This window comes from Antedon mediterranea, chromosome 3 (genome assembly GCF_964355755.1).
Source record: "Antedon mediterranea chromosome 3, ecAntMedi1.1, whole genome shotgun sequence".
NCBI lineage: Eukaryota > Metazoa > Echinodermata > Crinoidea > Comatulida > Antedonidae > Antedon > Antedon mediterranea.
In genome coordinates, this window is record NC_092672.1 from 8,045,894 (window position 1) to 8,059,486 (window position 13,593).

Consider the following 13,593-nt stretch of genomic DNA (forward strand, 5'->3'; position numbering starts at 1 on the left):
AGACTTTAGTGTCAAACATGCATATAAATTGTTACTCATGTTCTTAGTTATGTTTATTTATTTCAATAACTCTTTATTGGAAATCAGGTGGGAAGTGACACCTGTATTTAAATGGGAGTTTTTCACACTTAATGAGGTATCAATTGTACAGATGTACTGTACTTTGTCAATTACTGAATTTCAAGTAATTTTATCTGGTTTCACCAATTTGGTTTTGTTATGATTTGCTTATGATTTGTCACACACAATTAGTATGTTTACTAGTCCAATACTAGACCAATAACATTAAATATACTAAAGAAGTCTTTAGTGGAAAAAAACAAAAACTGTTCAGGTAACTTTTTACATTTTCCTTTCAATATTAAACTTAAACGAGAAACTCCACAGTGCTCAAATTAAAAAAAAATGAATATGTGTACATTGCTAGGAGAAATTTGCGGAAAAAATAATCACACTATGCAAATTCTGCTTTACTACTAAACCATTGCATGGTGTATACATGTCTGGGTAAAAATCACATGGTATGACAGTGGTGAATGTATACCAAATTAACTGCCTTTACAAACTCTTTTAAAACAAAAACAAACTCTTAAAAAAAAAGTTAGTATCCTCAAGACAAAAACATTTATTTATGTCTCATATGAATAGTAGGTATTAAGATAGTTGAACTATCTACAACAAAGTATGGAACTCTGATGACATGATTTGAACTAAAGATGTTAGGATAGGTAGGCAAGCATGTCAACCACCAAGCCACAGTGCCATTGAAAGTTGTAATCATGTTGTCAACAGTTATTACCAGACAGAATGTTGTACTCCTGCTCATGGATGTACATCAACAGGCCTGAGACGACCCTTAGGTCATCATGAAAGGTCATGGTTCATTACTAGGTAGGGGAATAATCCTCTAGGCATGATGGGATGAGCAGATGTTGATTGTAGACAGAAATCAAAAATATCTATCAACGCAAACATCATCAGTCTCATCAAATGGGAATACACAGAGAATGGCATGTGGCTTCCATGACAACCAGTCAACTTTGACCTGGTGTATCTCTGTGGGTTCTGCAGTTATTGTCGTCTTGGGAGGGGACAGGAAAACATAGATGATGAGATGAAGGAGGATGATGTATTTTATGACATATATTTGTCTGGCTTCAATGATTGTAATACCTGAAAACATTCTTAAAGTTAAGACAAGGGCAATGGAACAGATGAGAAAACAAGTGTTGCCTATCTCTCAACCAAATGCCATAAATTTGTCTGCAGACCAAATTGTCCATCAAAGAGTAAAACAATTGATGGGTCTATTTCTTAGCAAATAAAACTAAAATAAGATGAACTCAACGAAGTCGACCGACAAACCTAATTCTCAAAGTATTTAACATCACCTATATTATATAAAAATCTTTAAACATTTAATCTTATATGAATGTAAATGATTAAATGATAATTACAGTTTATCATAATGCATTACAACTAATGTTGACAAAATGCATTTTCCTTACAACTGAAACTATGACTTTACTTTGCATTCAGAGTTGATCATGATCAACTTACTCGTGATGTTTTATGTGAACACTGTAGATCACCAGGTTTATTTGTGCTGCTGTTGATGAATACACATTTCAACCAATCAAGATAGGATACCTACTTAAGTGATTTTTTTTTATATGCACGGTACCTATAAAATGTAATCATACCTGGCATGCGAATTCAGTTTTGGTTACCGTCTCCTTCTCAACTCCTTTAAACGGGCCAAAAGTTTCTCCCACTGGAATATCCGCATGGCTGAACACCGCTATGCTTCCTAATAATGATTCACGTAGTATAAATTGTGGTGGTAAGTCAACATTGTCTGGAATGTAAACTGGTGACGGGCTACCGGTCGTTTCTTGCGCATCGCCACAGGTGGACGAAGATGTTTCATTGTCGCTAGTGTGTTCCGAACTATACATTGTACCGTCGGTACCATCAAGTTCATCTAGAAATCAAACATACAAATATTATTAAAATTAAGAATAAAATCAAAAGAAATAGGGCAACAATTACTTTAAAACATAAAATTGCCATTCATCACAAAATAATCACTATTGTAGAACCTCTCAAAATGTCCCCTTATTAGAGGCATCCTCTGAATATGGGTTGCCACTTGTTCGTTGCTTTAAGGGCCTTTCACACCTGCTCCGGCACGGTTCCGGTCCGGCGACGGCAAATCCAATCGAACGTCAATGTTTCGTTTTCACGCGGCTACGCGCATATCGATTGGTGCTTGGCTGCATGGAACGTCGTAAAAACGAAACATTTATGTTCGATTCGCCGGACCGCAACCGTGTCGGAACAGGTGTGAAAGGCCCTTTAATAGGGATGTCCCCTGAATACAGGTGTACCAAAGAAGGGGCCTCTTATTAAATTTATAGAAAAACACAGGTAATTTGAATAATTTAAATGGAAAGATAACAAATTGAAATTCTTCTATAACCATGTTTCAATCATTATTTCCAACCAGTTTAATTTATTTTAGATGTCATTGTCATTTTTAAACGTCCTTGTCATTTTTAATGTCATTGTCATTTTTATCATTCTGTCACGGTATTGCTTGAATGCAAATATGAAACAGATCAGTAAAAGACATGCCCATTGGCAAAGTTCCCAGGAGGCTCGGCTAAACATTGGCGTCAAGAAAAGACAACGATTTAGCATCACCGCAACAGGGTGCCAACCCTCAAAATGCTTATACAAGTATAACAATTAACGAAGATTTCTCCTAAAAAATCCCAAATTCTGTGATGGAAAAAAGTGTTCTCTTCCATCTTTCTATTATGAAGTATGTAATTATTGAAATCAATGTTAGTGACAAATTGATAATAGTAACATCTAAAATTCTTTTAAAATATTTTGACATTTTTAATCAACAAATCAACCTAAATGCGATATTAAAAAAAAACTGTTTTAGACCAGTCCCTTTAAGACCTTCCTAATTCCAAGGAAGTTTAAACTAATAATGTATGATATCTATTTCAAAATTGAAGATAAAATTGACCAAAACAATCTGATAACCAGATCAGTTTCATCATTTCATCATCCACTTTATTATACTTAGTAGACAAAAGTTACAATATAAAAATCAAACCATAATATAATCATAATTTTATCACCAAGCATTGTTTTTTATTTTAAATAAAAAATAGTAAAAAGGAATGACACGTTTTTGTTATTATCAAGTTCTTTTTTTCCTTTAAATATATCTCTTTGTAAAGTTTTAGTGCCATTTATCTAAATGTCTTGGTCTTTATTTTGCTGTGAATTAAACATATATTTTGTAATAAAATACCAAGGCAGCGAAGTGGCAACACCTACAGGCAGTACAATGTAATACGTCCCACCAACATAGGCTCAGATGATAAACAAATAACGCCCTTGTCGCAACCCACTACTCTTAATTAATTTATTCTACGATGACCTGAAGTGAACCTTAGTGGTAGCCGAAGAAGTCGCATCACGGGTGAGCCTGATTAACGCCCTGGGGCTATGACACCTCCTGCTCTTCCTGCCTGTGCAAATAGTCTCCTTATCTCGCAATTGCTCACAAAAACTGTGCTTTCTCTACAGTTACAATTAACCCCATTTACCTACTGCGGGACTCCAATTTGTCCAAAGAAAAACGACCGCTCCGCACGTCTATTCTCGGTGTGCTTGTCAAAACCGTAAGCTATGTGTTAAGTTACAGTTTCTTAAACTACTTGTGAAAACATGCAATTGCCAACAGCGTTTACATGAAATTTGTTTCCTTTCCACTGCTCATCTTCTCGTGTCCGAGGCAAATTTTCGCAAATACTCGATACGCCTTAAATTTAAACAATTTTTTCTCGCTGTAGGTGAAAATTATTAGATTGTCACGGAGGAAACGCAAGAGACAAAAACTGATATATGAGTTTGTGAAATATTTTTATCAAATTATTGCACCTGACATAACAGTGTTTGTAAAATAGCGGAAGACGTCCAACTATTGAACGAAAATTGACAGAAACTTGGAAATGATTGTAATGAAGCCAATTAAATTAAAAGGGCAAACATGAAGCAAAATAGAAAGAAAAAATATTAAAAACATTAATATTTGCAAGGTTAAAATAGAAAACTGAAATTAATAGCTAATTGACGATTAATTAAAATATATCTATTAAAATTAACTTTTAAGAAAAGCTGTGATTAACTGATCTAATTAAATTAATAGTATCTTACACATAATTTAGTAACATGAGTATGAATTACTCTTTTTGAATTGTATCTCTCACATCAGAGAGGACAATTATTGGCTAGACATGATATATAACATTAAAATTACAAATATATTAAAATAAATTGCTAAAACCATAGAATATAAATATTAATGTTTACAATTGGATGTTTTTTATTTTAAAATGCATCATTAATTAGAAAATAAATAATTGCATCTTTGAAAAGATATTTTATTAATTGTTCAATACCATTTAAAAAATGTTTTTTAATCAGATGTATTATTGTCTGACTAAAAAGTATATATAATATACAATAATAATAATATAATATATATTAATATGTTGAATAGGCCATTCTAATTTCACATAATTATTATTCACTGTGACCAAAAAATTGGATTAAACAAAAAATCATTTGTCCAATAAATCATAATTGGTTAAACCGTTTTTGGTAGGAATTTTTTCAGCAAAATTGAATATTTATTAATTGACATTATTATTTGTATGTTTTCGGGAAAACACATATTCATTCAATATTTTGTGAATAGACCTTTAATACTAGAATAGACTTTTTAATAGTCATTATTTTAGTTTAATAAGCTGATAAACTTTTAGAAATAAAGCAATCCACCTGGGAAATATCACCTGTTGTTTTTAAAATGAGACGGAGTAGACAGGAAGATAATGTGTGACAATTAATTAAGAGATAATTAACGATTATTAAGAGCTGGAAACTTAACAAGGGCCATGATAGGCAGATGAATACATGTTTCAGATTAAATAGAGCTGCATGGCGCAAAGGTAAGAAACCAGGCATTTGTATGAGATGGCACAAGTTCGAAGCCTGTTTGTGCATGATAAGCAGATGAAGACATGTTTTGGATTAACCTCAGAGAGATAGCATAGGACATTTTATTGTTTTAAATTGTTTCATTATAATACTTTTTTTTATAACCTGTTTTTTTATGAACTTGTTTTTATTGCATATACCTTTTTGAGTAATTTTAAACATGAAATATTTCTTACAAAAAACACCACTCCTCTGATGATAACTACCGTCTATATGCATTTCAATATTTATCATCAGCAAATGATTTCATAAACTCTCTTTTCCCAGACGTGCTTTGGGGTGTGTACATGCCCAGTGCAAGTTTCCAAATACCCATTTTTTCAGTCATAGTAAACTATAAGCTACCCCATGGTTTTCTAATGCTCTCGTTTTCTTGAATACAACTGCCTAACGGAGCGGTGCGAAAACTTGAACTGAAATAAATTTGACTAACATAAGCTTGGAATTTTGTTTAATAATTAGCATTAATTGTACAGTCATGTATACTTACTGTATTGAATGTAAATGAAACATTCTGAAAACTTGAAAAATGAATGTAATTAATTTCAAATGTTAATAAATTGTTGATTAACTTTATCGTTTGTCATCATTTGAATGGAAAACAATTGTGAAAACAAATAACAGGCCATCATAACTGATATTGTAATATCTAATTAGATCTATTCAAAGAAAATCTTGGCTGAAAATACTCGATGATAGCAATGTATGCACCTGGGACAAATCTATTGATTGATCATATCCTACGATTAAAAGGAATGACCTAAAACAGCCTGAGAATCCAACCCAGATTTCGCAAAAAGCACATCATCAGTCGTTGATACAAGAATGGCCGTGACTTATGATTGATAGACAGGAAGAGGGGTGTGGCCTGAGAACATTTCCCCTCCCAAATGTTAACCAGACTTTAACAACCAGATAGATTTCCTAACTTCCAAGTCACATTCAACACATCCTAAATGGTTTATTTACATTCAATTTGCTTATCAAAAATCAACTTCGTGAACAAAAATTGAATTTATAATACTATGCCTTATTATTAAATGAATGACATTGTCGTCAAGTAAAGTACCCTGGCGCCAATGTGCTTTTAAGTTAAATTTAAAATCATATCATTATTAAAGTTTGCTGTCCTGATAGCAAGACATAATAGTCATATGGGAATCACAGATTAAGTGTTAATAATTATGATAATTTCACAATTTAGACACAAATATTCAACAATAAGAATATAATTGAATATATCAATTTAAATTTTGATGTTACATTTAGTGTTTGTAATGAAAAAAGTAGAGAATGGTGTGGAATTATTAAGAATATCTATAATTTTATCCTTATACATTAAAGAACAAAACAATAAACAACAAAAAATTACAGTTTATTTCAAGTAAAAAATATTGAGAATACACAAGAATAAGTACAGTCACAAACAATCAATCAAAATCAATCTATTTTTTGGGAACTTAATGAGTTTATTATCTTTCTAAACTCTAAACTTAAAACCAATTTATTGTCTTTTTTATTCTATCAATTTATCAATCAATAAATTATATTATTTAATGGGACAACAGAGTTTTCATTAATTTATATCGCAGAAAATATCAATTCTAAATTAAAACAAACTGTTAGATATGAACGTTTGTTGAGACGAATAAAATGATATCTACAAGCTATATAGTTTTGTATCAACTTAAGTATAATGTAGGTCTCTATTTTAAAACTTATCTAAAGCCAGATAGTAAAGCCACCCCAGTTAAAAAGCAATCAATGAAAACCCCTTACTCTACTCATAATATATAAAAAAAGCAACAGGTCTTCATAAAACTGTAATAAATTACCATTCCCTAACATATAGAGTAACATAGTATTTACATGAACATTCTAGAATAAGATGTTTTGATTTAATAAACCATGTATAATTAATAAGAACAATCAAGAACATTCCAGAAGTGCTATTAATAGAAACTGTAATCATGTAATAATGAGAAGTATAAAGAATGATCTAGAAGGATAGGAGCATCTTGTATATAAAGGGTTGTAAACTATTGTAAGGTTGTTGGATTAGAGGTTGGATTAGAGGTTGGATATTATATTGTAAAGTTATTGTGAAACTGTTGTTTAAAGTGCTTACTGGATTGTTGAAAGTTGAAGTTGATTGAAATTAAAGCTTTGTTTTTGAGTTATTTTACAACTTTGTGGATTTTGTGTGTATACTTTTATGTCACAAGGGAGTTCCTAAAGTATTTTCAACCGCTCGGAAACATACGTGAGAGGAGTTCGTGACATAATTTGGTGGCAGCGGTTATTTCGATCTACTGTTCGACTTAACTGTGTATTTATCTACAGTACTGTTGTGATATTTTGTGGTAGCAGTTTGATCTACTGTATTTTGCCATAGATTGGTGGCTGTTTAGGATCAACTGTACTTTTATTGATATTTTGAGGAAGTGGTACTTACGATACTGAGATATTTTACGGAAGCCGTGGTGCTACGTTTTGTTTAATCGTAAGTACACAAACATTGTTTTAAGAACAGTACATTATTTATTTGGAACAGTAGACTTGTGAACGTCTCGGTAACTACGATTAACTAGTAACAAGACCCTCATCCAGATTTAAAAAATGGCTGATAAACAATCAACAACAAGATCCGGTAGAGAATACAGCGGCGGCGATGAAACTGATTCGGATGTAGAATCAGTTCAATCAATTCAACCTGAACAACAGGCAGAAGAGTCTGGACCAACCAGTGGACATAACCCTACAGGGGCTGACTCATTTTCAAAAGACTTTTTGTTGTTGATGCAGCAGCAAATGCAACAGCAGAATATTATGATGCAGCAGATGATGAAACAACAAGAACGTTCACGTCAAGAAGATAATGAAAGACGTCGGGAAGATATAGAGAAACAAGAACGTTTACGCAAGGAAGATATAGAGAAACAAGAACGTTTACGCAAAGAAGATATGGAAAGACAAGAACGTTTACGTAGGGAAGATATGGAGAAACAGCAAGCATTAGTAATGGCGTTAATGGACAAGCAAAAGGACAGTGAGGAGAAACGATTAAAAGACATAATGAGATTGAAGGAAGTTCAGATTGCAAAGCTTTCTGATAGTGATGATATTGAAAATTATCTCACTACGTTTGAACGTATTGCTAACACCTATGAGTGGCGAAAAGAACACTGGGTAGTAAAACTAATACCTCATTTGACAGGCAAAGCAAGAGCAGCCTATGCATCACTACCAGTGACAGAAAGTAACCAGTACGACATAGTGAAGAAAGCAATATTACAAAGGTATGACATAACTGAAGAGACATATAGGCAAAGGTTTAGGTCAATTAAAAAGAAAAGTGAAGAAAGTTATAGAGAAATGTATGTTAGGTTAAAAAATTTATTTACTAAGTGGGCTAGGCCTGCTGATAAAAGCAAAGATGATTTAGCTGAAATTGTTATTTTAGAGCAATTAATAGATATTATGCCCACAGGGGTACAAATTTGGGTTAAAGAACATAAACCAGATTCTGGATTAAATGCTGCAGAATTAGCAGATAATTATTTTCAAGCTAGAAAAGGTATCGATTTTGAGAAAAAGTTTCAAAATAGAAAACACGAAAATAGAAACAACCAGGAGAAAACAGTGAAAGGCACTCCTGAAGTTGACAGTAAGGGTAATAATAATCCCCCTGATAACTTTCATAAATCACAATCTGACGCTAGACAACCTCTCGTTTGTAGACGGTGCAAAAAAGTAGGCCACATAGAACGATTTTGTCGAAGTAAGGATGGCTTTTTGTCGACAAAGACAGATACTGTTTCAAAACCATGTACACCTTACATTTGTAGAGGCCTAGTTGAAGGATGTGATTGTGAAATTTTGATAGACTCTGGATGTGATATGACACTTGTTCATTCTGATTTAGTAGCGGCTAAGAAAATTAATCGCGCGGAGCAAGCTAAAATTACATGCAGGTGCGTCCATGACCATGTCCAAGCCTATCCTACTGCATTCGTCAATATTAAGATTAATAACGAAGACCATAATTTGTTGGTTGGCGTTTGCAGCGATTTACCAAGAGATGTAATTCTTGGTAGGGACTTTCCTAAATTTGGAGACTTATTAGGAAAGAGGGATAAGAATCATGATAGGCATAGTTTTGTTGCCACTAGAGATCATGCTAGAAAAGAAAAACTAAGAGAGGAAAACGAATTAAAGTCGGAAAAAGCTTCTGGGGTTATTTCACATCAGTTAGATGATGTGGTTAATTTTCAAGAAGAATTTGGACATTTAGATGGCCAACTACTCAGTAACAACCCTCCCAAGGAAAAAGTTCATAAAACCAGAAGTGAGAAACGAAAAGTTAGGAAAGAGTTTGCAAAAACAAAGGAAGCTCAATCTAGCCAAGATAGTGAATTAGACATTTTAGATATTGGCAGAGATAAAATTAAGGATTATCAGGTTAAGGATAGAACTTTAATTTCACTTCGAGAACAGATGTTAGTACAGAAGGATGATGACACTATAAAGATAGTCTGTAAGGATGGAATTTTATTTAGGCAGGTTTTCACTAAACACCAGACAGAACCAATAGAGCAATTAGTAGTTCCATACCCTTGCCGTAATAGTGTATTGAAAGTCTCACATGATATTCCTTTGGCAGGTCATTTAGGTAGAAAAAAGACATTAGATAGGATAAAGCAAAGATTCTTTTGGCCTGGTATTAGAAAGGATGTGACTGAATATTGCAACACTTGTGAGATTTGTCAGAAAACTTCAAAGTATAAAACTAAATTGAAGGCCCAGATGATTCCTATGCCAATAATTAGTGAACCATTCCGACAAATTGACATGAATATTGTTGGTTCATTATTAGGTTTCATTAATAATTATGTTGTATGTTATTATGGCGTATTTAAGTTTTATAGAATAGGAGTGGGTTAACTTTTGCCACTTTCGTGTATACTTGCCCTTCAAAACTCCAAGAAAGAGTTTTGAGCTCAGAAAGAGGGGGGAGTGTAATAAATTACCATTCCCTAACATATAGAGTAACATAGTATTTACATGAACATTCTAGAATAAGATGTTTTGATTTAATAAACCATGTATAATTAATAAGAACAATCAAGAACATTCCAGAAGTGCTATTAATAGAAACTGTAATCATGTAATAATGAGAAGTATAAAGAATGATCTAGAAGGATAGGAGCATCTTGTATATAAAGGGTTGTAAACTATTGTAAGGTTGTTGGATTAGAGGTTGGATTAGAGGTTGGATATTATATTGTAAAGTTATTGTGAAACTGTTGTTTAAAGTGCTTACTGGATTGTTGAAAGTTGAAGTTGATTGAAATTAAAGCTTTGTTTTTGAGTTATTTTACAACTTTGTGGATTTTGTGTGTATACTTTTATGTCACAAGGGAGTTCCTAAAGTATTTTCAACCGCTCGGAAACATACGTGAGAGGAGTTCGTGACAAAAACCTAAAGTATCTTTTCTCTGAAATAAACATTTGAGCCAATATAATCCAAGCAAAATCCAACAATATGAACATAAGCTTTAACATTACTTTATATACATTTTAGAATAAGAAGCAATATAATGCTTAATATATGTAGCAAGGAAGAGAAGTATTAAGAGTGGGTGTCAAAAAGTTACCGTTAGGTGGGAAGAAGGGGGGGGGGGAGAGACAAACGGTGTGAGATGGCGAACAGTACTTGTATGTACCCAGAGGTGTCTTAGGTGAGTGCTGTAATATAGTCTTTGTGAACAACTTTTAAATAAAGATTTAGACTGGGTGAAGATTTTGAAGGTGGGTCACCCAAATCACAATTACACATATGGCTGTGGGCTGTACTATTTATGGAGAGGGGTGTTTCAATTTTTTTAGTATATCTCGCTCTTTGAGGAGAATAGGGCATTTTTCGGTTTATCCAGGTAAGCTAGGCATGAAATATGACATCTATGAATTTTGGAAATATATTAAAATAGCTATGAATAAACAAAATTATTATCATTACGGTACGATAAATCATAATGATCATCATTGTCATTTTCTATATTCAAACTATCAATATCCTTTTTTCTTGTGAATTAAAATCCTTTTAGAACTTTAAAAATATTTAAATACTAAACAATTGAAATATTTAAAAAAAGCTAATTAAACTAATTATTAATGAATAAAACACAAAATGTTACAGCACAACATATTAATGAAATCATGTTCGTAAAACAAAATCCGACTAATTATTGCTCCTTAAATCGTTGACTAGAAGCCAAAACCTAACGTGTTATTTTACGTGTCTATCCACGACTTTCGCACTTCGTCATTATGTTTTGACAACATTTTTTACACCTATGAAACTTAGAGAACCTGCAAGTCATCTTGAAGAAAATGCTAGAGAATGATAAATAAAAATGGCTTACTCATAATCTCCTAGCGAAAAAATGTCAAATCATTAAAGAATAATTTCCAAGGATAAACATAAATTATAAAATGTTAACAAATATTCAAATGAAATTCTTGATTTGGTCAGTTGTGTCTTATTTTAAATAATTTACGAATGAAAATTAATATATCACATAGATTGATGTTTAATTATAAATCATAAAAAGAACAATATTTATACTGTCTCTACTGTATGCATCTAAGACATGGATATTCAATAGTTAAAATGTGAAGAGGGAAAGAGATATAGAGAATCAAAGAATTCAAAATTTAGATTTTTAACAGAATTTTGAAAAGGTAACAAATGAAAATAAAGAAAATATTAATTAATGGAAAAAAATATAGTAATATATTTGGGCATACAGTAAAGGAGCAAAAAACATTGAAAAAAAAAGATTATGTGAACAAAAGAAGATGAAAAAAACAAAAAAGAAAATATGGATAACAATAGTTAAGTTATAGAGTAGAATCATGTCATGCAAAGTTTTAAAAAAATCAGTTTGTATCATGTCCTATATCTTTATGAAATATTCTACAAGTTTGTAACAATTTTTATTAACTTTCATTGCAATCAAATTCTAAATAGTTTTAAAATAGACATACCTTCAAAAGAAGATTGTTTTCATACGAATACCAAAGAGTTTGTTTACAAATTCAGCCGCGCTTCATTTGATCCGACAAGATACATTCCACTATCATCAAATCTGGATACCAATTTGAAAGATGATATAGAGATGATCATTTAATTGACAGGCGCCAAGAAAAGTGTCCGTTTTCACCTATTTCTCAACTTTTGCAATTATCTCGTTAGCTAAATGCCGTTATCTATCTGCCAGTTTTACATTTCAAGACATTCTTGTCAATTAATTGTAGAGGTGTACTTTGTCGAAAGCATACATTGCCCCAGACTTTAACATCGCGTCTGTCAACAAACTTTTTGCGAGTTAATTTTGACAATTTATCGCATAATCTAGAGATATTTTGCAACATTCGATGTTCTCCAAACATTTCAGCCTAATTTGAGGTGTCCCAGTGGATGCGAGGCTGTACTTTTGAGATAATTTTCTAGATAGAATTTTTGAATAACGCCTAATTCATACGGCTTACATTTCAAATTGTTATAACTAAAGAATATTTTGGCAAAAAAAGTTATTTAATTTGAAATCAACATATACTGGAAAAGGGCACCACATAAAATCACACCAAAAAAATTAGTAGTCCATGTGACCCACAATCGTCTAATCAAATGACAGAAATTTATTTAGGAGTCATATAATACACTATATTTTTTTGTATACTTTAAACATTACCAACAAATGAAATATATTATAGTTAATGAAATTTGATTTCTAAAATTGCCAATACAGAAAAGCAAGAACAAATACATAAAAAATCGCATTACTTTTAACAAATAAAATTACATTAAATTTGTTTCATTAAACTTGTTTTGTTTAGAATGTCTAATAATGTGCATTCAATTTTAAACATTAAGTTAAAGTTCAAGTTTTAATTAGAAAACCGGCATCGTGCGGTGAAGTATAATCGCCGAATGGAAAATGGACCAGACAATAACTCGTAAAAATTATAACTCTTATAAATCATTAATCATTTTCTTCATTATCTAATTCAATTTCATAAAGGGGCAAGGTCAAATAAAATTTTAATCCACTTAACACTTCGCTTTGGTCAATGTTCAGTTCGTATCAATTTCTTAGTTTTTTCCTGCCCTAATTAATAGTCATTAACACCTATTTGCTTATAACCTGAGGAAGGGACATCGGAGATGCGCTTGTTTCATTTCAAGAAAGTTTAAGTTGTCACTCTTAGGTATAATTGTCAGGGATAACAAGTTACCCAGATTTCAATAGCACTCACTGTAACGCAAATAAACTGAATGTGCTAAAAATAACTCAATATCACATGGTCAAACAAATCACATGGTATAATATCGATACACGTGTTGAATAATATTATAGCATGCATGTTGACCTTTGAGTAACGTGACCTCTACATACCAGACATAATGATTTTCACATAAAACAATGACAATGAATTATA

The 13,593-nt window shown here is 32.0% G+C and overlaps 1 protein-coding gene across 1 annotated transcript in view; it reads right to left on the reverse strand.

Annotated features, from left to right (window-relative positions):
- Window positions 1–13,593, reverse strand: part of LOC140044750 (histone-lysine N-methyltransferase MECOM-like) — a 110,849-nt gene that overhangs the window by 60,477 nt on the left and 36,779 nt on the right. The window contains exon 2 of the mRNA XM_072089394.1: window positions 1,704–1,984. Within this exon, the coding sequence (XP_071945495.1) occupies window positions 1,704–1,984 (281 nt within the window). The remainder of the gene's footprint in view (window positions 1–1,703; window positions 1,985–13,593) is intronic.